Below are 21,765 nucleotides of genomic sequence, written 5' to 3' on the forward strand. Positions count from 1 at the left end.
AAGGTGGAGTTTTGGCTATTCATACTTTGAGTCAGGGAACAAAGCAGGGAAGCTTTTGGCTAGATATATAAAGCAGAAAGAGTTTTTTTCTACCATTCCCTCGGTGAAATATGTTGATGGTGATATATTTACCTCAGCCATTGATATTAATAATGCTTTTAAAGAATTCTATCTTGATCTCTATAGTTCCATGTCTTCGTCTACTAATGAAGATATTAGAAACTTTGTGGAACCATTAGAACTCCGTAAAAACTGACGAATGAGCAAAACAATTCTCTTGATTCTGAGATAACCTTGGAGGAGCTTGGCGAGGTAATTAAGGCCTTGCCTACAGGCAAGGCTCCGGGGCCAGATGGCTTTGCCACTGAATTTTTTAGATCTTATGCTATAGAACTGGCTCCATTTTTGTTAAAGAATGGAAAGCTTCCGCCAACCATGACACAAGCCTGGATCAGTCTGATTCTTAAAAAAGACAAAGATCCAAGCATGTGTAAGGGTTACTGTCCAATTTCCCTGATCCAGCTAGACGTTACAATATTGTCAAAAATTTTGGCTAACCGATTAAGTTATGACATCTCTTATACATATAGATCAGGTGAGGTTTATTCGGGGCCGCAGCTCTTCTCAAAACATTAGGCGTTTCACCAATATCATGTGGTCAGTGGTGAATAATCAGACTCCGGTCGCTGCCATCTCACTTGACACCGAAAAGGCGTTTTTTTATATGGTAGAATGGGATTATCTTTTCAAGGTTTTGGAAAATTACGGGTTCGGGAATACTTTTATTGGTTGGATTAAGTTACTTTATAGACACCCGGTAGCGGGTACAAACAAATAGATTAATTTCAGATTATTTTACTCTGGATAGGGGCACCCGGCAGGGTTGCCCTCTTTCCCCATTATTGTTCTGTCTTGCCCTGGAACCATTAGCAGCCACTATAAGAAAGGAAGATGATTTTCCAGGGGTGGTGGCAGGAGGTATGGCGCATAAGCTTTTGCTTGACGCAGATGATATTTTATTATTCATCTCCGACCCCACTAGATATATGCCTTGTCTCCACAGAATTATTAATTCCTTTTCTAAGTTCTCAGGATACAGAGTCAATTGGTCTAAATCCGAAGCTTTGGCTCTGACAGCGTACTGCCCAGTAATGGCTTTTCAGCCGGGCACTTTCCAGTGGCCCAAACAGGGCATTAAGTATTTGGGCATTTTATTCCCAGCAAATTTGTGTGATTTACTTAGAGTTAATTTTGACCCCTTAATAAAAGGTTTTCAAGCAATGTGGGCTTCATTACATTTATGTTTGATTGGGAAGGTTAATGTTATTAAAATGAATTGTATTCCAAAATTCAACTACCTGCTGCAGTCTCCCCCTATAGATGTCCCCTTCTCTTATTTCAAGCAATTTGATAGTATAGCTAAGTCCTTCACTTGGAATGGTAAGTGTCCCAGATTACATTTTAATAAGTTACATAGGCCGATAGACAAAGGTGGGCTAGGCCTACCCAAGAATTTTTTATTATTATGCATTCGGTCTCAGACATTTGGCTCATTGGTCGCTTCCACCTGAGAGAGCCCCTCCCTGGTTTTGTACTGAACAGGAAGTTCTTGCCCCTATTTCGCCATTGCAAAGCCTTTCTATTAAACTAACTGGAGAAGTTAAGTTACACCCAATTATCTCACATTTGCACGCGGTATGGACAAAAGTGTCCAGAGTGTTTAATTCAGACATTTATTTAAATGTTGCCCCGAGCATATGGCTGAACCCAAAATGACGTATTAATAAGTCCCCTTTCTGCTGGTCAGAGTGGACTGTGAGGGAGGTTAATACACTCAGTGACCTATATGAGAGTGGAGTGTTGAGATCTTTTGAACATATGGTTCAACATTTTAGGATTCCCAGATCTCAGTTCTTTAGGTATTTACAGCTGCGCCACCTGCTCTGTACTATTTTTGGAGGTAGCATACACTAAAGCAGCTTTGGATTACTGCCTTTGGAAAAGGTCATGAGGCATCAATGTATTACTCCCTGTTAATTCAGAATCTGGGGGATGGAGCTTTAACTTTTATCAAGAGATTATGGGAGATTTAAACTTCTTATTGGAGGAGGGAGTGTGGGCTAGGATTCTAAAACACGTCAAGTCTACATCTAGAGATATATGGGTGCGTCTGATGCAATTTAAGATTTTGCAAAGATTCTATTGGACCCCCTCTAGATTGTATAGGCTTGGTCTTAAAGACATACCTACCTGCTGGTGATGCCACTCAGAAGACGGGGGCACAACCCATGTTTTTTGGGATGTGGTTAGATCCAAGAATTTTGGTTGAGGGTCCAGAGCTTTATGTGTGACATTTAATTTTGCCCCAGACTGGTATTTTGGGTGATGGGGCAGTCCTGAATATAGGAGATAAATATATAAAAAGCTGGGTCCTAACCAGTGTGATGATTGGCAGACAGGTAATCCTCAGGGGATGGAAGTCAACTGATGTGCCCACATTTCATGAGTGGTGCACCGAGTTGGGTAAAGTGGCAGCATTTGAGGAGATGACTTCCAGACGGCTGGGTAATCTGGCAATTTATGGCAGGAAATGGGGCAGTTATTTGTCTCATTTGGAAGGCTCCTAGCGAGGGGCAGTGGAGGGAGACAATTTTTTTATTGGTGTGTTTATTTTAACATATTTGTGGAATTTTGTCTTTTTTTTGTATTTCTATTTGTGTGTCTATTTATGTGTGTGTATGGTGTGGGGGGGTTATAAGTTGATTCCGTATAGATAATTCTGTTGTTAAATCTATTCTTGTTTTTGTTGGAATCAATAAAAAAAAAATTCATAACAAAAAGAATGAACAAAGTGACGTTGATGAGTTTGCAGGTTTGTGTGTAAAACTAGTGTAACTACGCAAACTGAACGATTAGAAATTACGCAAATTCTCTGTATGTAGCTTTGAATAGCTTTCATTCAAGCTGTCTAACCACAAAAACACACTTGTAACTGAAATTACATTGTGTAGGCTATTTGAAAGATGCATATACCCAATACATCATCCAGCGATGGCTAGAGCAAATAATCTTTGTCCTTTGATAATGATTTGGGTTGAATTTACCGGAAAACTATGGGAGTTGAATTTTGAGCAGTCTCCGGTGTCATAGCTGGGAGTCGTAGGTGTGTCGTATGTGTGCGAACCTTTGTAGAAAATAGTTATTTCAAATTTTATAATGCGCCATGTCCTATGCCAGACATGTCAGGTGTGCGACCCCCTTTAATTCACCCTGCCACTCACACTTTACCAAAATTGTGTTGAGAAATATGTATGAAGAGACAAATACTACTGTGCAACAAGCAGCCCTATTTATATCTGAAAAAATGCCAATATCTATAGGTAATCATCAGGAACATTTTCTGATTATCGATGTGTGAAAAAGACATCAATCCCAAGTCTAAATGTAAATGCCTCACTGTAACTAATTTTTGCATTTTTGTTTATAAACAAGCAAGGGACAAGTTTAAATTATTTTCTTTGGCATTAAACATTATGCTACAAATTCTATCGATTGAGCTTAACTTGTCTGAGGAACTGCAAGCAGAGTATGCCTGGAACCAAAAAGAGGGAAAATCTGACTCCTTAAATTACCAAATATTGCACATTTACATTTGGGCAAAATAGAGCAAAGTAAGGAACTTCTGAAAACTAAGTTATCAGAAAAAATTATGCAGAAAGCAGACCTTACCTGAGATACACCTGCTCTGGCCTGATGGGCTTTCTTCACATCCCCCCAGTTGCCTGTAGCCAAAGAGTACTTGAGCCCATCAGAAATAATGCGAGTCTTAATGGCCAGCTCAAGATTAAAGTCCTTCCCCCTGTCAATAAACTTCTGTGCATATATTCTGATTTCCTTCAGCAGGTTCTTGAACATTCTGGGAACAAGAGAGTCATCCAGACTTTAAACGGGCTCTGATATGAAAACATGCACTGTTTTCAAGGATCATTAAACAGTTATCTGGAATACTAAATTACATTTAATCACAAATCAACTGTCGTCCCATGCAACCGATTTCCTACATACAGGTAGCTGCGCTAGTCTTCTGTAACACTCCGCAGTCTCTATTTCCTTGCCTAATAAAATAATTTCAATACACTTCATTTCAACTCAAACCAATATTTCATGTCTGTTTAATTTATTTATATGGTATGTAGCCGCCAAGCTTCGTGTTGGGGTTTATTTTGTGCTAATGAGTGAATGACTGTACATTATCCCTTATTTATTAGATTTATGCTTTTATGAAAGGTGCTTAATTATAGTGGTCTTACCCTCGGAAAAGGAACGCAAGCAGTGGCCCAGCAAGATCAAGCCTTTTGTTGCCATAGTGATCTCTGTCATCTAGCTCTCGTCTGCCCAAGGCAGCCAATAGCAATCTGTGAACCATATAACTAAAGAAAAAGATAAAATACAACAATAAAATACAGTGTACATCACTCCCTATACATAAAATCTTACAAAGTCACAGCTAACAGGAATAAACAAATGCTTTTTTACCCAAGGAAATATGCCTTCTTGGTCTCGCAGAAATCTGATACACCAACATGTGGCAGCACCTCCTTCTGCAGAACCTCTTTAGCATATTTAATTCTCCTCTCTTTGGTAACACCAGGTTTGGCCCCTCTGGAGCCGATGAAGTTCAGAGCCACATTCTGTTCCTGAATCACAAAGGCCTCATCCAAAGATGGCTTTACCTAAGCAGAAGAGAGTCTGTATCAATGAAGCAATCTTCTGGACAAAGATTACTTTTACTCTCGAGTTAAATCGCAAATTAAACGACTAGAGTTGTCATGAATGGATACCAACATTTCTATAAAATACCAGTAAAATTTCACAATTCTCAATACCACAAAAAAATGTGTTATATATCCTTTAGCCTATTTAACAAAGTTAAATGTATTCATGTTAATAATAAATTAAAACAATAGCATGTTTCCTTGAAGAGTTTCTCAATTAAAGGAATAGTTCACCCAAAAAAGTTAATTATCTCATCATTTACTCACCCTCATGCAATCCCAGATGTGTATGACTTTCTTTCTTCAGCAGAACAAAAATTAAGATTTTTAGCAGAATATCGCAGCTCTGTAGGTCCATACAATGCAAGTGAATGGGTGCCAACATTTTGAAGCTCCAAAAATCACATAGGTCAGAATAAAAAGTATTTCACACGACTCCAGTGGTTAAATCAATATCTTCAGAAGTGATTTGATATTTGTGGGTGAGAAACAGATGAATATTTTAGTCAATTTTTACTATAAATTCTCCTTCCTGCTCTGTCAATCTCCACTTTAACTTTCACATTCTTCTTCGTGTTTTTTGGTGATTCACATTCTTCATACATACGCCCCCTACTGAGCAGGGAGAAGAATTTCTAGAAAAAATTGACTTAAATATTGATCTGTTTCTCACCCACACCTATCATATGGCTTCTGAAGATATGGATTCAACCACTGGAGTCTGATGGATTACTTTTATGCTGCCTTTATATGAGTTTTGGAGCGTCACAATTTTGGTCACCATTCGCTTGCATTGTATGGACAGAGCTGAAATATTCTTCTAAAAATCTTCATTTGTGTTCAGCAGAAGAAAGAAAGTCATACACATCTGGGATGGCATGAGGGTGAGTAAATGATGAGAGAATTTTTCACCCATTTTTGGTAAATGTAAATACTGCTTCAAGTTTTCTTTTTAAGTAGGGCCTTATGAAATCAGTTATTTATTTTTTTAAAATTTCGCCCCCGCACACCAAATTCTGTGTTTTTCGTTCCATGTTTTAAAGTTTAATTTAATTTCTGCACCAAAATGATGTCTAATCAAATTATTATTATTTTTTAACAACATTGTGAGATATTGCTTAAATACAATAATTATTAATTTTATTTTACAATTACTACAGGAAATATTATTGTATCACTGTAATATACTTCTTCCGTGATTTCTTTAACACGTCAAGCTTTTAATTTGAATCAAGCTTTTATTTTGACAGGAAGATTTATTGTTTCTGTGTTGCTGATGTTAGTTTCACACCTCCGGATAACACGTTGGTTATATGGCCCAGTGTGATTATTAAAGTGCAAAAGGCTGCAATTTAAAGGAATATTTCACCCAAAAATGAAAACTCCCTCATGATTCACACCTTTAAGCCTTCCCAGATGTGTATATGTCTTTCCTTCTTCAGCAGAACCAAAATGAAGATTTTTATAAGCACATTTCAGTTCTGTATGTTCATACAATGCAAGTAAATGGGTGCCATCAGGCTGCTGGCTCTTTGATGGTCCAAAAGGCATATTTAGGCAGCATAGAAGTAATCCACATGACTCCAGTCGATCAATTAATGTCTTGTGAAAAAAAAAAAAAAAAAAAGATAGGTTGGTGTAAGAAACAAATCGATAATGAAAAAGTTTTTAATTTTAAATCGTTACTTCCGGCCAGCGCTGGGATGCTGTTTGAAATGACCTAACTCTCGCATGACGTTCATTCCACTGTTGTAAACAAAGGACACGCTTCCGAGTTCCATCATGCTTGCGTCACACGACATCATCGTAATGCTGCGACTGCTAGCAGGAAACATTTTTTTTTTAAGTTAATAAAGTTTTAATTATCGATTTACACAGCTGAAATGTGCTTATAAAAATGTTCATTTCGGTTCTGCTGAAGAAGTCATACACATCTGGGATGGCTTAAAGGTGAGTCATTCATGAGAAAATTTTCATTTCTGGGTGAACTATACCTTTAATTTTGCACGCTTCACAGTGAATGTGCGTTCTCTTCTGTCATCTACTACAACATGCACAGCACGCGATGCTCAAGAACCGTGGTGTTTTCAGCATATGAGTAGCTTCACACATTCACTTTGAAGCGTGCAGCATATGCAGACTGTATATTTATTAAATTGCATTCTTTTGTGTTTTAATAATCACACTAAGACATATCACAATTTTAATTTGATTAATTGTCCATTTCAGTGCAAAGAGTAACAGAGCATGTGCTCAAAATGAGCATTTGAAAGCAGTCGTGTGTCAGTCAGACTGCGTGCAGGGACCGAATTGAGTCAGTGCTCCGTACTTCCGGTACTGCAGAAACACTGGTATCGTTACATCTTTTTTATTTTAGCATGGACTTGGTACTGAAGTACCTGTATTTTTGACATCACTAATTACAGCTCTCTCAAATAATCATGGTTAGTATATAATAATCGTGACAGGCCTATTCTTAATTGAAACTATTTTTCCAAGGACACTTTATTCCTAATTCTTCACAAGAAGCAACTTTTACCATCTCCATCATCTCAGGATCATCAAAATCATAGATGATGTGTTCCAGGATGTCTCTATCAGACACGAATCCTAACGCTCGGAAAACAATGATGATGGGTACTTCCTGCCGAATATACGGCAGAGTGGAGACAATCCTCTGGCCGATGGCGCTTTTCTTTACTCCCTAGGCAAGGAAAAAAAAAGACATTAACATAAGACTCAGTGAATGAACAGTAAATGAGGTGGCTTCCATTTCCACTGACAGCGAGTCCACAAACTTCATCAATCTGCATGCACAACTGACCTGTCCTCCTCGGGCCATCATGCTGACCCAGATGGTGCTGGTGGGTCTGGATGAGTTCTCCAGACATGACCTGCACTCTCCGGTGTAAGCATACTTGGAGTCTTTCTTAGCAAACACATACACTGTGTTAGTGGCCATCTTCTCTTGTGCAATCAGGACCTAATCAGCAGAAAACATTGCGAATTACATTTTAATCAGACCAATAATCGTTTCACTAACAACATAGTTTTGGAACAATGCTGACCTTCTCTGAACCATTGATGATGAAGTAGCCTCCCGGATCCAAAGGGCACTCGTTCAACTCACAGAGATCACGATCAGTCAGGCCACTCAGTAGGCAGTATGTTGAGCGGAGCATGATGGGAATTTTACCTATGAAGGTTTTCTGATGCTGGGTCTGTTGTTGCTCCTCCCCATCCTTTATTATAGTCTTAGTGATGTCCACATACAAAGGAGCAGAGTACCTGCAGAAAATAATGTGTATTTCGTCCACAGTCTCATTTAACTTAATAGTTTAAACAGATTCAAGTAATTTACAAGCAAACATGCAGCATTTCAGTTTGACCCTAAGAAACAGGAGTGAATCACTTACGTTAGATTACGGAGTCTGGCCTCATTTGGCATCATAGGTGAGGGGGCACCATCTCTTTCCCAGTGGGTGGGTTTGGACAGGTAGATCTGCTCAAACTTTAGCAAGTACCGTGGCTGCAAAACAATATCAGGTGAGAAAATAAACCAGATAATTTTATTCAATTTAGGAGGAGTCATTAGGATGTAAATGCTATCAGGTCATGGAGACACTCACCGGCTCCTCCACCTCTCCAGAGGTATGCTGGGCCTCAGCCTGCAGGTCGATGGGTGGAGCATCCTCTACGATCCTCTGCACAGACATCTGGATGAACTCATCAAATGAGTCCAGCTGCTGTCGCACCAAACCTTTCTCATCAAAGTAAGAGCTGGAAAAGTACACGAATGTCAAGAATCAAGTAAAACACGATCATATGTTTGTACTCCAAATTACAGTAACTGAACAGTATTTTTTAGAAGAATCCAATTCTGGTTTGGCATTTTACCTGATAACAATCCAACAGGCCTCCTGCCACAGATCAGGTGTGATTTCATCATCATCTTCATCGTATTGGATATCTGCAGAAGAAGAATTACTGTTGAATTACTTACAGATCGATACACGCTGAACAAACGAAAGGCTATGTCAGCAGCATATGTCAGTTGAGAAGAAGAAACAATAAAAATTTACAATATCAGGATTTATTACAAGAACATGTCTGATTTCATTGATTCATAATGTCTCTGGAGGTAACACAGCAGTTACAGTTGATGTCAGAATGTACATACACTTAAGTTGAAGTCATTAAAACTCATTTTTAACCACTCCACAAATTTCATATTAGCAAAAAATATAGTTTTGGCAAGTCGTTTAGGACATCTACTTTGTGCATGACACAAGTAATTTTTCCAACAATTGTTTACAGACAGATTGTTTCACTTTTAATTGACTATCACAATTCCAGTGGGTCAGAAGTTTACATTAACTAAGTTAACTGTGCCTTTAAGCAGCTTGGAAAATTCCAGAAAATGATGTCCACAAGTCTGGTTCATCCCTGGGAGCAATTTCCAAACGCCTGAAGGTACCACATTCATCTGTACAAACAATAGTATGCAAGTATAAACACCATGGAACCATGCAGCCATCATACCGCTCAGAAAGGAGACACATTCTGTCTCCAAGAGATGATCATAATTTGGTGCAAAAAGTGCAAATCAATCCCAGAACAACAGCAAAGGAGCTTGTGAACATGCTGGAGTAAAAATGTAGACAAGTATCTATATCCACAGTAAAACGAGTTCTACATTGACATAATATGAAAGGCTGCTCAGCAAGGAAGCCACTGCTCTAAATCCACCATAAAAAAAAGCCAGACTACAGTTTGCAAGTGCATGTGGGGACAAAGATCGTACTTTTTGCAGAAATGTCCTCTGGTTTGATGAAACAAAAATGTAACATTTTGTCCATAATGACCATTGTTATGTTTGGAGGAAAAAGGGTGAGGCTTGCAAGCCGAAGAACACCATCCCAACCATGAAGCATTGGGGTGGAAGCATCATGTTGTGGGGGTGCTTTGCTGCAGGAGGGACTGGTGCACTTCACAAAAAAGATGGCATTATGAGGAAGGAAAATTATGTGGATATATTGAAGCAACATCTCAAGACATCAGCCAGGAAGTTTAAGCTCGGTCGTAAATGGGTCTTCCAAATGGACAATGACCCCAAGCAAACCTCCAAAGTTGTGGCTAAATAGCTTAAGGACAACAAAGTCAAGGTACTGGAGTGGTCATCACAAAGCCCTGACCTCAATCCGATAGAAAATTTGTGGGCAGAACTGAAAAAGCATGTGCAAACAAGGAAACCTACAAACCTGACTCAGTTACACCAGTTCTGTCTGGAAGAATGGGCCAAAATTCCAGCAATTTATTGTGAGAAGCTTGTGAAAGGCTACCCAAAACATTTGACCCAAGTTAAACAATTTAAAGGCAATGCTACCAAATACTAACAAAGTGTATGTAAACTTCTGACCCACTGGGAATGTGATGAAAGAAATAAAAGCTGAAATAAATCATTCTCTCTACTATTATTCTGACATTTCACATTCTTAAAATAAAGTAGTGATCCTAACTGACCTAAGACAGGGAATGTTTTCTACGATTAAATGTCAGGAATTGTGAAAAACTGAGTTTAAATGTATTTGGCTAAGGTGTATGTAAACGTCTAACTTCAACTGTATGTACATTTTACCGGCAAAAGAATGTTATAAATCACTACTGCTAGCAAATCATACTTAATAACACTAATTGAACACTTTGGGCAATTATATATCTACTTTTCACCAAAAAAAAAAAAGAGAACATAATGCAAACAAAAGTACGTTTGTTTTGCACAACTTGACCAATGGCGAATCTAACATTAGTGTGTTAGCGCGCGACGTTGTGTTAACGCTGGAACTACTTGCACCATAATAAAAAGATTGCGCGTATAAAATCACACACATACCTTCATCTTGATCATACATGGTGTTTGCAGGTAAATATGTTGAGTTGTAATTAAACTGAAGGCAGTATATCCGCTCGCCCCAATGAACAGCGCTTTCAGTGTGAACCACTAGAACAAACACAAACGACGACTGAATTATACGTCACTTCCGGTACAATAAAATTTCTCTATGTATTTATTGTCTAAATTCTTATGTGAAGTAGTTTTAATATTACATTTAAAATTAATAACATGTTTTACTGCAAGATTTTGTTTTAAAACTTTTGTTTATTTGGAAAGACATAACAAGTGTTTCCGATGACGTATATTGAACGGCGTGTGGCCGCTTTTTTCACTCACGTGGGTCCGATGTTTTTAAAGGTTGTAGTAACTAAAGAGTTGTAACTGTTATTGTAACACTGATAAATAATTTCTATAACAATGTACAAGGTTTTAGGAGCACCGATATTACAATTCTATTCTCGTAAGTGCTTAAAACATGTTTCAGTTTCAAGAGTGCAGCTGTCAAGGGGATATCAAGAGATGTTTCCACGGTCACTTGTTTCTAGGTTGATATCAAAGGACTCGACAACCCACCTGAGCAAAAAAAAAAAAAAAAAAAAAAAACTGCCATCCACTGTTACAGATCATCCAGAGGTGGGGTGTCTTGAGATGTTACAGCACTGATAAATGAGCTCAGATATCATCATTAAATCAACTTCAGGATAAGTCACCCTCAGATTACACATTAGTGGAGCCACAGAAATAAGAGAAATTTGTGTTCTTGGACTTTGATGAACCAGTGGACAATATATATGATAAACTACCTCACCATCTTCATTTACACTAGCCTAGGAATACTTCAGTGCATACAAAGACTGACACTGACATGCATCAAAGAGGACTGGAAATGCAACTGAAGCATTTAAAGCGCTCTACAAAGTCTGGATTGGAGGAAGATTCATTGATTGAGTTCCATGATGAAGGGTTTCCATTGGAGGGGCACACCAAATCAAAGAGAGTTAGAAGGCAACAAAAGATTTATGGTACTCCTGATGTGGAAATGTCAGTCAGTGATACCTGTTGTTCTGGTTGTGGTGCCCTAATGCATTGCGCTGACCCTGAAATCCCAGGTTACTTGCCGAGCGAGAAATATAAAGTATTCGTTGAGGAAGATAAACTGAAAAGGGCAATATGTCAATGATGCTTCTTGATTAATCACCATCAGAAGGCATTGAACATCATTATGTCCAAAGAGGAGTACAGAGCAATTGTCAGGAGATTTAAATCAGAGAAGGCTTTGAATGAACATTACATTTATATAGCACTTTTCTGACACTACACTCAAAGCACTTTGCACAGTGAACAGGGGACTCTCCTCAGTCACCACCAGTATGCAGCATCCACCTGGAAGATGCAACAGCAGCCATAATGTGCCAGTACACTCACCAGCTATTGGTGGAGAGGAGAGAGTGGAGTTATTGAGCCAATTAATGGATGGGGATTATTAGGAAGCCATGAGTTATAAGGGCCAATGGGGGGAATTTGGAATTTTTAATGATCACAGAGAGTCAGGACCTTGGTTTAACACCTCATCCAAAGGACAGTGCCTTTTTACAGTATAGTGTCCCCATCACTGTACTGGGGCATTGAGACCCACACAGACCACCAGGTGAGCACCCCCTGCTTGTCCCCTAATACCTCTTCTAGCAGCAACCTTAGTTTTCCCCAAGAGGTCTCCCATCCAGGTACTGACCAGGCTCAACCCTGCTTAGTTTCAGTGAGCAACCAGTCTTGAACTATAGGGTGATATGGTGCTGTTGATTGTTGATCTTCTTGATATTCCAGACTCCATCATTTCAGATCTTCCAGAGCTTGTTGGGAAAAATAAGACATTGTGATCTTAGGAAATAAAATAGACTTGCTGCCTGGAGATGCACAGAATTACCTGCAACGTATCAGGCATCAGCTGTGCCATACTGTGCCAGCATGGGTATTTCTACCAATAATGCTAAAGATATCCACTTTATCAGTGCCAAAACAGGATATGGTAAAGAAAACCTAATATCAACATTACAGGCAACCTGGAAGTACAAGAGAAATGTGTATTTGGTCGGGATGGCCAATGCTGGGAAATCCACACTGTTCAGCACGCTGCTAAAGTTGGATTATTGCAAGTCCAGAGCTTCAGATGTGATCCACAAAGCTATTATATCTCCATGGCCTGGTGAGACCTTGTATTCATTGTTCAGGAATTATACTCAATGCTGGGTAGTAATGGATTACATTTATTCTTGAATAAAAATTTTATAATGTGCATAATCAGATTACAGTTATATGGATTACATGATTATATTATTGATTACATTACCAATCAGCCACTGGCATTAGACTAACAAGTGTTTAATTTACTGATTTCAGAGCTGGAAAATAAAAATTCAAGTCCCTTTTCCTAATTCCCTAAATAAAAACAATTCTCTTAAAATTTAAATTACAAGCATGTTCTCAATGTAACAAATAGCAAGTTTCTGTTTGATGCTATGTTTACTAATATTTTAATGAAAGGAGTGTTAACTGGTAGCCTACTGAATACATATAACATTTATGATTAGATTTTAATCTAAAGATTACATTACTGAATACAATTTAAGACGTGTAATGCGTAATCAGTACTGGATTACATTTCAGAAGTAATCTACCCAGCACTGATTAGCTATACTGGCCTTAAAAAACAGACATCATGTATAATTAATATATGTAGCCTAATGGACAAAAGCAATCTTAGCTTAGCCAAGATTTATCCTGTCCTATTTATTACATTATTGACAAAATACCTGGTATCCTGTTTCACATTACAACAATACACAAAGTTTGGACACATTTGACTGAACTTGTATTTAAATATATTAATTTATTTCTAAAATTTTAATAAAAACTTTTTTTTTTTTTTTTTTTACTGGTGTACAATATACACTGAAGAGGCAAAACATTATGACCACCTGCCTAATGTGCTGTTGGTCCTCAGCGTGCCGCCAAAACAGCGCCGATCCACCAAGGCATGGACTCTGCAAGACCCCTGAAGGTGTCCTGTGGTATCTGGCACCAAGACATTAGCAGCAGATCCTTCAAGTCCTGTAAATTCTGTGGTGGAGCTGCCATGGATCGGACTTGTTGTTCCAGCACATCCCACAGTCGGATAGAGATCTGGAGAATTGGTAGGCCAATTCTTTATCATGTTCCTCTAACCATTCCCGAACAATGTGTGCAGTATGGCAGGGCGCATTATCCTGCTGAAAGAGGCCACTGCCATCAGGGAGTACCATTGCCATGATGGGGTGTACCTGGTCTGCAATGATGTTTAGGTAGGTGGCACATGTCAAATTGATGTCCACATGAATGGCCGGACCCAGGGTTTCTCAGCAGAACATTGCCCAGAGCTTCACACTCCCTCCACCGGCTTGTCGTCTTCCCACAGTGCATCCTGGTTCCATCACTTCCCTAGGTAAACGGCACACACGTACACGGCCATCCACGTGATGTAAAAGAAAACAGGACTCGTCGGACCAAGCAACCTTCTTCCACTGCTCCAAGGTCCAGTTCTGATGCTTGCGTGCCTATTATAGGCACTTTTGTCGGTGGACAGGGGTCATCGTGGGCACTCTGACTGGTCTGCGGCTACACAGCCCCATACACAGCAGGGTTGCGATGCACTGTGTGTTGTGACACATTCCTCCCATCACCATTATTACAATTTTCTGTGACTTGTGCCACAGTAGACCTTCTGTCGGTTCAGACCAGACGGGATAGCCTTTGTTGCCCTCGAGCATCGATGAACACCCTGTCGCCCAACACCCTGTTGCCGGTTTGTTGTTTGTCCCTCCTCGGACCACTGTCGGTAGGTACTCACCACTGCTGACCAGGAGCACCCCTCAAGCCTTCCGTTTTAGAGATGCTCTGACCCAGTCGTCTGGCCATAACAATTTGGCCCTTTTCAAAGTCGCTCAGGTCTTTACTCCTGCCCATTTCTCCTGCATTCAGCACGTTGACTATGAGAACTGATTGTTCGTTTGCCATCTAATCTACCCAGACCTTGGCATGTGGCCTTGTTAGAAGATGATCAGTGTTATTTGCTTCACCTGTGAGTGGTCATAATGTTTTGGCTCATCGGTGTATTATTGGCTGATAACTGAAAAAAACAGAAATATAATTATCGCACCAGTAGTGGAATGACTGCTGATATTTCTGCCGATAATTTTTTACGCTTTAGCTAGTAGTTTTTAATAAATTAGCTTGAAGCTCCAGTATAAAGTTTAAAACCTAAAAAGTCAAAGTATCTTGTATCGGTATCGACCACAATGGGCTGTGAATTATTGGTTATCGTTTTTGGTCCAGAAAGTTTTGTTTTTCATGATCTTAAAGACCTTTTTAACTAAAGTCTTATGCTTAAATGCCTGAAACAAGTCTTGTAGACCTATTATTAATAGTATCTACATATTAATTTATTTACAATACTAAATTTTGAAATTTAAAAAACATAATTTTTTAAGGGTGCACCATATAGGGGGTCTGGGTAGCTCAGCGAGTATTGACGCTGACTACCACCCCTGGAGTCACGAGTTCGAGTCCAGGGCATGCTGAGTGACTCCAGCCAGGTCTCCTAAGCAAGCAAATTGGCCCGGTTGCTAGGGAGGGTAGAGTCACATGGGGTAACCTCCCTGTGGTCGCTATAATGTGTGGTTCTCGTGGGACACGTGGTGAGTTGTGCGTGGATGCCGCGGAGAATAGCATGGGCTTCCACAAGCGCTGCGTCTCCACGGTAATGTGCTCAGCAAGCCACGTGATAAGATGCGCGGATTGACAGTCTCAGATGCGGAGGCAACTGAGATTCGTCCTCCGCCACCCGGATTGAGGCGAGTCACTACGCCACCACGAGGAGTTACAGCACACTGGGAACTGGGCATTCCAAATTGGGGAGAAAAGGGGAGGGGGGAAAAAAAGAGTGCACCATATATCTGCGGCCGATATATTATTGGCCGATAACAGGAAAAATCCAAATATTATTATCGCACTAATGGCAGAATTACCACTGATAGTAGTTTTTCATTAATTAGCTAGCAGCTCCAGTTTAAAAGGTTAAAATTTAAAAAGTAAAACTAATGACTTAATTAATGACTTTATTTTTATCCTAAAATTCACAAAATAGTAATAATAAAGAATGGGTCCAAACGTTTGTCTGGTATTGTATTATAGAAGACTATTTCAAGCCACTAAAATGAGAACAAAGAGCTCTTTATTTACTGTGCTTGACACTTTATTTTAGTCATTAAGGAATGTATTGTGCATTCCTGGATGACTAAGCCCTTCAAAGCTACAATGTTGCTGACACAGTAACTTAAACTCTAGAAAAAACATACTCCTCCCTTTGTAAGTCTAGGAACAGCATTAAACCTTCTGAAGTTCCCCATCATAAACCCAACCCCCTACCACTCAGGAGGGCGGAAAGACTGAAACGGGCGTCTCTTCTGACAGAGGAAGACATGAGTCCTCAGGAGATAAGGAGAATCAAACAGTTCAGCAAGCAAGGGTTCTTGGTTGGTGAGTTTTTATTTATTTTTACTTTTGCTGTTCTTTCGATTTTATTGAGAGTATTATAGAGAAGACCCGAAATGATGGGGAGAGGGGGAATGGAATCGGGAAATGTTGCAAGTTTGATTCGAACTAGCAAAACTTGCATAAGCACTACAGCTTAACATGCCAGAGCATCTGCTTTAACTGCTAGAGAAGACCATGGCTCCGACAAGAGTTAGTGGTGGGACTAAAGTTTTAGGCAGATGAACTTCTGGTTATGGCTTTAAATGTTCATGGCAGGAGAATATAACTTTACACAGACAAATTGTATCGCCCTAGTCTTATGTTAACTTGTATAATGTGTAAGTCTTGTGGCTTTGTGTATTATAACATTTATCCCAGTGCAATGACTTGCCCCAAAGAATTCTATTGTAAGTGCATTGCTGTAAACACAAACTATTTTCTGTGATAAATGACAGCATGTCAAAGATGCTTTCCATAGATTAAACTGTATTTATCCTGGAACATTATTTTAAAATAACACATGATTCAGGGACATACAGTATGTTTCCAAGTCAATGAATATATGTTATAATTTTAAATGTGTTATGGAGTCAACGTTCAAATTTTTAATCTGGTATTTTAGGTCACATTGGGAGGACATTCCGAGCAGATCAGTCACACAAGAAAGCCCTTGTAAAGTTTGATCCTGACAGTCTGAGCTTTGGAGAAAACCCAGAGGACGACAACAAACAGAATCTGTCTGCAGACTCCACCACAGACGCAGAGCTTACCTACAATGAAACCAAAGATGCACGCTGGTTCTATGACACCCCAGGCATTATGAAAGATTGTGGTGTGAGTCTCCATTTTCAAACTAGGGTTCGTACAAGGTCCTTGAAGTATTTGAATTTGGCTTTTTCAAATTTAAAACCCTTGACAATAGCCACTTTTACCAAGAGGTGCTTAAAAAGTGCTTGAATTATAGAAAATCGTTAAATACGTTGCTTAAATAATTTAATACATTAAATGTATTTATTTATTTTCGTAATAACCGCCAAAAGCGAAGTGCATTTTAAGGGAGCACACTACAACTGCACATCAATTTAGGCATGAATGAACCAAGAATTGTTACTGTGAGAATGTGTAGTTAAAGATGCACATTGAGATATGTTGTATTGTAATAAGTGGTGTTTTATGAAAATAAATTAACTGAATTATTACAATATTTTTATTTAAAATTAACAAATAAAGAATTTGTTTGGCCTGGGTAGCTCAGTTGTAAAATACGCTGGCTACCACCCCTGGAGTTCGCTAGTTCGCTAGTTCGAATCCCAGGGCGTGCTGAGTGACTCCAGCCAGGTCTCCTAAGCAACCAAATTGGCCCGGTTGCTAGGGAGGGTAGAGTCACATGGGGTAACCTCCTCGTGGTCGCTATAATGTGGTTTGTTCTCGGTTTGGCGCATGGTGAATTGAGCGCGGATGCCGCGGTGGATGGCGCGAAGCCTCCACACGCGCTATGTCTCCGTGGCAATGCGCTCAACAAGCCACGTGATAAGATGCGCGGGTTGACTGTCTCAGACAAGGAGGCAACTGGGATTCGTCCTCCGCCACCCAGACTGAGGCGAATCACTATGCAACCACGAGGACTTAAAGCGCATTGGGAATTGGGCATTCCAAATTGGGAGAAAAAGGGGAAAAATCCCCAAAAAAAACAAAAAACAAATTTGTTTTAATGACATCTCGAGCATAGTCCTTGAAAACAAATAGAAATGTGCTTGAAAAGTCCTTGAAAAGTCCTTGAAAGTCCTTGAATTTAACTTTGAAGCATCTGTACGAACCCTGAACTATGTATACTCGCTACACTTTGATTTTGTGTATAATTATGGTTCATGTGCCACAGAGGGTTCTGATCTAAATGTCACTTTACGGCCAAGTTCTCAGCCTGCTAAATGAACAGGAAGTGAAGCTAGTGGTTCCCACACAGGCCATTACACTGAGAACGTTTGTAATGAAATCCGGTATGGTCTTATTTTTAGAAGCTTTGGCACGCATTGATTACTTGGAGGTAAGTGTCTATTGAACACTTACAGTACTGTGTAAAAGTCTTAGGCACCTAAGATGTTTCACAAAAACATTTGTCTTAAGATGGTTATTTATATCTTCAGCTTTAGTGTGTCAATTGGAAATATAAATTTTATACTCCCAAACATTTCTTTTGCAAATAGAAAAGAATAGAAGAACAGGGAGCCCTGCAACAGATGACATGGCCCCAGAGAGCCCCCCACTGAACATCAAGTCAGTCTGGGACTACACGAAGAGACAGAAGCAATAGAGACAGCCTAAATATATAGAAGAACTGTGGTGAATTCGCCAAGAAGCTTGGAACATCCTATCTGCCAACAACCAAGAAAAACTGTGTCCAGGTGTACCTAGGAGAATTGGGGCTGTTTTAAAGGCAAAGGTGGTCACACCGAATATTGATTTAGTTATTTTTCTGTTTACTGGACTTTGTATGACATTATTTGATTAATGAAAACTATTTATGTCATTATGTTTATAAGAAATCATCACTTTGAAAGTTTTTTGAAAGTGCCTAAATCTTTTTTGCACAGTACTGTATGTGCATGCATTTTGCTGTTTCAGTATTGAACCAGTATGGCTTTCAATTTTATGTAATTGTCATAAGGGGAAAAGCTCATGTTGGTTAACAGTTCTTGCCTCGTCTCAAGTCCCGGTTCATATCACCAGTTTGGATAAAGCTGATGCGATCTACCAGAAGCATGCTGGGAATATCCTTCTTGCAGTACATTTACTGTAGGTATATCATAGACACACACACAAGGCTGTCATCCATAGAAGCTTAACACTGGTATCTTCCCTAGAGTTAAATAAAAGTTTTTTGGGAGCAAATGTTGTGAAATGATACTTTTACAATACCAATACAATGAATAGTTTCACTGTTATAAATGATGTATTGGCCCCAACAAGGTCCCATCAGATGACGAGGAGCGCATGAAAATTTTTCCACCACTTGTTTCACAAGACTTTAAACTCAAGGGGCAGGGCTGCAACACAGCAATTACTGATATTAAAATTTCATCAGCAGGTAATTTGTGGAAGTGAACTCGCTATGTTTTTAATCAACTTACAAATTCGTACAAATCCTTTGAACTTTTGCTGCCAGTTTTCCAGGTTTGTACAGTTGCAAGGCTGCGGTCTCTGACGCATTCTGCCTGTCAATCATTTTGTACATTCTCTTGTATTGTAATGTAGTTGCAGCGAATTATTAAGGCTTAATGCCATTTTTATGCCATGTTGTTCATAACAGATGTCAATTGAGGGCACTATTTTGCTGCTGTTGTTTTTGACACCTTCTGCTCATTGTCGGTCTCTAGAAAGCTCAATTGTTATCTTTGGAGGGCAGTGTTTTAGAAAGAGGGGGCGTGGCTAATCCTATGATTCAGCTTGTGGAAATTCCAGAATGGCTAAAATCGCTTACAGCACCTTTAATATATGCTGTAAATATATGTTCATTGTTAATGCATTTGGTAATGTTAACAAATAGAACCTTATTGTAAAGTGTTACCTTATATTTATATTTAAATTAGATATAATTCTTCCATGAATTCAATTAGCGAAAAACATGTCTAGAGTATTTTAAACCTGCAGATACCCTGATTTAACCCGTACGGGTCCTGTTCAGACCAAACGTATTCCAACCAGATGCATCGCAACGCAGAAGAACGTAGGTGTCTCGAGTCCGCTTTTGAAAAATGTTCTTTTTTTTTTAAATCTGAAATCTTGTCTAAAAAAGTGCAGCACTCCTGCACGAGACGCTGAAAAAAAAAACTTTTGAAGCGGCGCAATGGTCAACAACGTTTGTCTAGCGCATGTTTACATAGAGAAACAAAAGAAAAAGTGGGCAGACAGAAAAACACATTTGGCGTAAAACGCCCTTAAGACTTACTTTCTTCCGTAGAAAAGAAAAGATGTTAGGCAACATGTTAGACAGCCTCATTTCTGGGTGAACTATTCCTTTAAATGTGTGGCCAGTTATGCCCCACAGTAATTAATGATACAATTTATTAATAATTACGGTAGCAATAAGGTTCCATTTGTTAACAATAGTTAATGCATTAGATATCATGAACTAACAATGAACAGTATATATTTTTACAGCATTTATTATTCTTGTTAATTTTAGTTAATATAAATACAATTGTACATTGTTAGTTTATAGTGCATTAACTAATTTTACCATCACAACTTTTGATTTTAAAAATGGACTAGTATATGTTGAAATTAACATATATGTATATGTTTTGGTAAATATATGTATATGTTTAAATTAACATATAAATGCTGTAAAAGTATTGTTCATTGTTAGTTCATGTTGACTAATGTTGTTAACTAATGTAAAAAAAATGGAACCCTATTGTAAAGTGTTACCAACATTTCATAATATATTTGATAGTGTAAAAGCCTTGATTTCTAACTTGGATTTTGTCATGTCTCCCAGGCTGGGTTGCCATGACAGCAGCCGAAGGAGATCAGCTGTTGCTGAGAGCTCACACCCCTGAGGCAGCAGGACTGTGTTTATGTACCCCGCCTTTACTGTCCCACATTGTGAATATGAAAGGAGAACGAATCAACAAGACTCCCGCCTACAAGACCAAAAAAACACAGGCTCTGGTGGACACCGGTCTGTCTGCAAAAGCAGCTGATAGTCTCAAAGTGAGAAAGTGAAGATAAAAATATTAAAAGAACATTCTGGTATTCCAAAATGTTGATTACCAATATTTGACATGTTCCTCATTTATTAAAAAATAAAAATTGCACTTACAATGGAAGTGAATTGGGCCAGTCCATAAACCTTAACATACAGTTTCAGACGTAAGTTATAAACATAATGTGCTAATATGATTTTAGTGTGGTTAAACTAACTGAAACTAACCTTCAGTGTAAAGTTATATCCAATTTTACAACTTCGCTGCCATGACGACAATGCCGGTAAGTCCTGTAAGCAATTTTATCACACTTAAAGCATGTTAACAAGTACAATGTTTATGTCTTGTGGCTATACTTTTCAAACAATGAGTATTTTAACGTATATGGACTGTGCTTCACTGTAACCAAGATTTTAGTTTTTTTTTTTTTTACAAACAAGATTAGTCAAAAATGTTTGTGGTAATATGCTACAAATGCTGTTGATTGAGCTTAAAGGAATTTTCCGTGTTCAATACAAGTTAAGCTCAATCGAAAGCATTTGTGGCACAATATTGATTACCACAAAAAATTATTGTGACTTGTCCATTATTTTCTTTAAAAAAAGCAAACATCTGGGTTCCAGTGAGGCCCTTACAATGGAAGTGAATGGGGGCCAATCCTTAAATGTTAAAATATTCACTGTTTCATAGGTGTAGTCGCAAGACGTAAAGATGTGCATATAAAATCGCTTACTAACCATTTCTGTTTAAAGTTAAAGCCAATTTTCGCTCCCATGATGATGTAATGTCAATAAACCCTAAAACGACTGTAATAATTACG

The 21,765-nt window shown here is 38.8% G+C and overlaps 1 protein-coding gene and 1 pseudogene across 1 annotated transcript in view; one reads left to right on the forward strand and one right to left on the reverse strand.

Moving 5' to 3' along the window:
* The window catches only part of LOC127412629 (DNA-directed RNA polymerase II subunit RPB2), a 39,491-nt gene extending 28,710 nt beyond the window's left edge, over positions 1 to 10,781 (reverse strand). The window contains exons 1-10 of the mRNA XM_051649171.1: positions 10,669 to 10,781; positions 8,673 to 8,745; positions 8,405 to 8,555; positions 8,192 to 8,304; positions 7,844 to 8,063; positions 7,600 to 7,758; positions 7,315 to 7,479; positions 4,537 to 4,733; positions 4,311 to 4,430; positions 3,730 to 3,916 (exon numbers count right to left, since the gene is read on the reverse strand). Of these exons, the coding sequence (XP_051505131.1) occupies positions 3,730 to 3,916; positions 4,311 to 4,430; positions 4,537 to 4,733; positions 7,315 to 7,479; positions 7,600 to 7,758; positions 7,844 to 8,063; positions 8,192 to 8,304; positions 8,405 to 8,555; positions 8,673 to 8,745; positions 10,669 to 10,687 (1,404 nt within the window). The 5' untranslated portion in view covers positions 10,688 to 10,781. The remainder of the gene's footprint in view (positions 1 to 3,729; positions 3,917 to 4,310; positions 4,431 to 4,536; positions 4,734 to 7,314; positions 7,480 to 7,599; positions 7,759 to 7,843; positions 8,064 to 8,191; positions 8,305 to 8,404; positions 8,556 to 8,672; positions 8,746 to 10,668) is intronic.
* A 1,677-nt stretch (positions 10,782 to 12,458) lies between these two features.
* Positions 12,459 to 21,211, forward strand: LOC127412644 (nitric oxide-associated protein 1-like; annotated as a pseudogene).
* Positions 21,212 to 21,765: the final 554 nt, after the last annotated feature.

The sequence above is a fragment of the Myxocyprinus asiaticus genome, chromosome 22 (assembly GCF_019703515.2).
Source record: "Myxocyprinus asiaticus isolate MX2 ecotype Aquarium Trade chromosome 22, UBuf_Myxa_2, whole genome shotgun sequence".
Lineage (NCBI taxonomy): Eukaryota > Metazoa > Chordata > Actinopteri > Cypriniformes > Catostomidae > Myxocyprinus > Myxocyprinus asiaticus.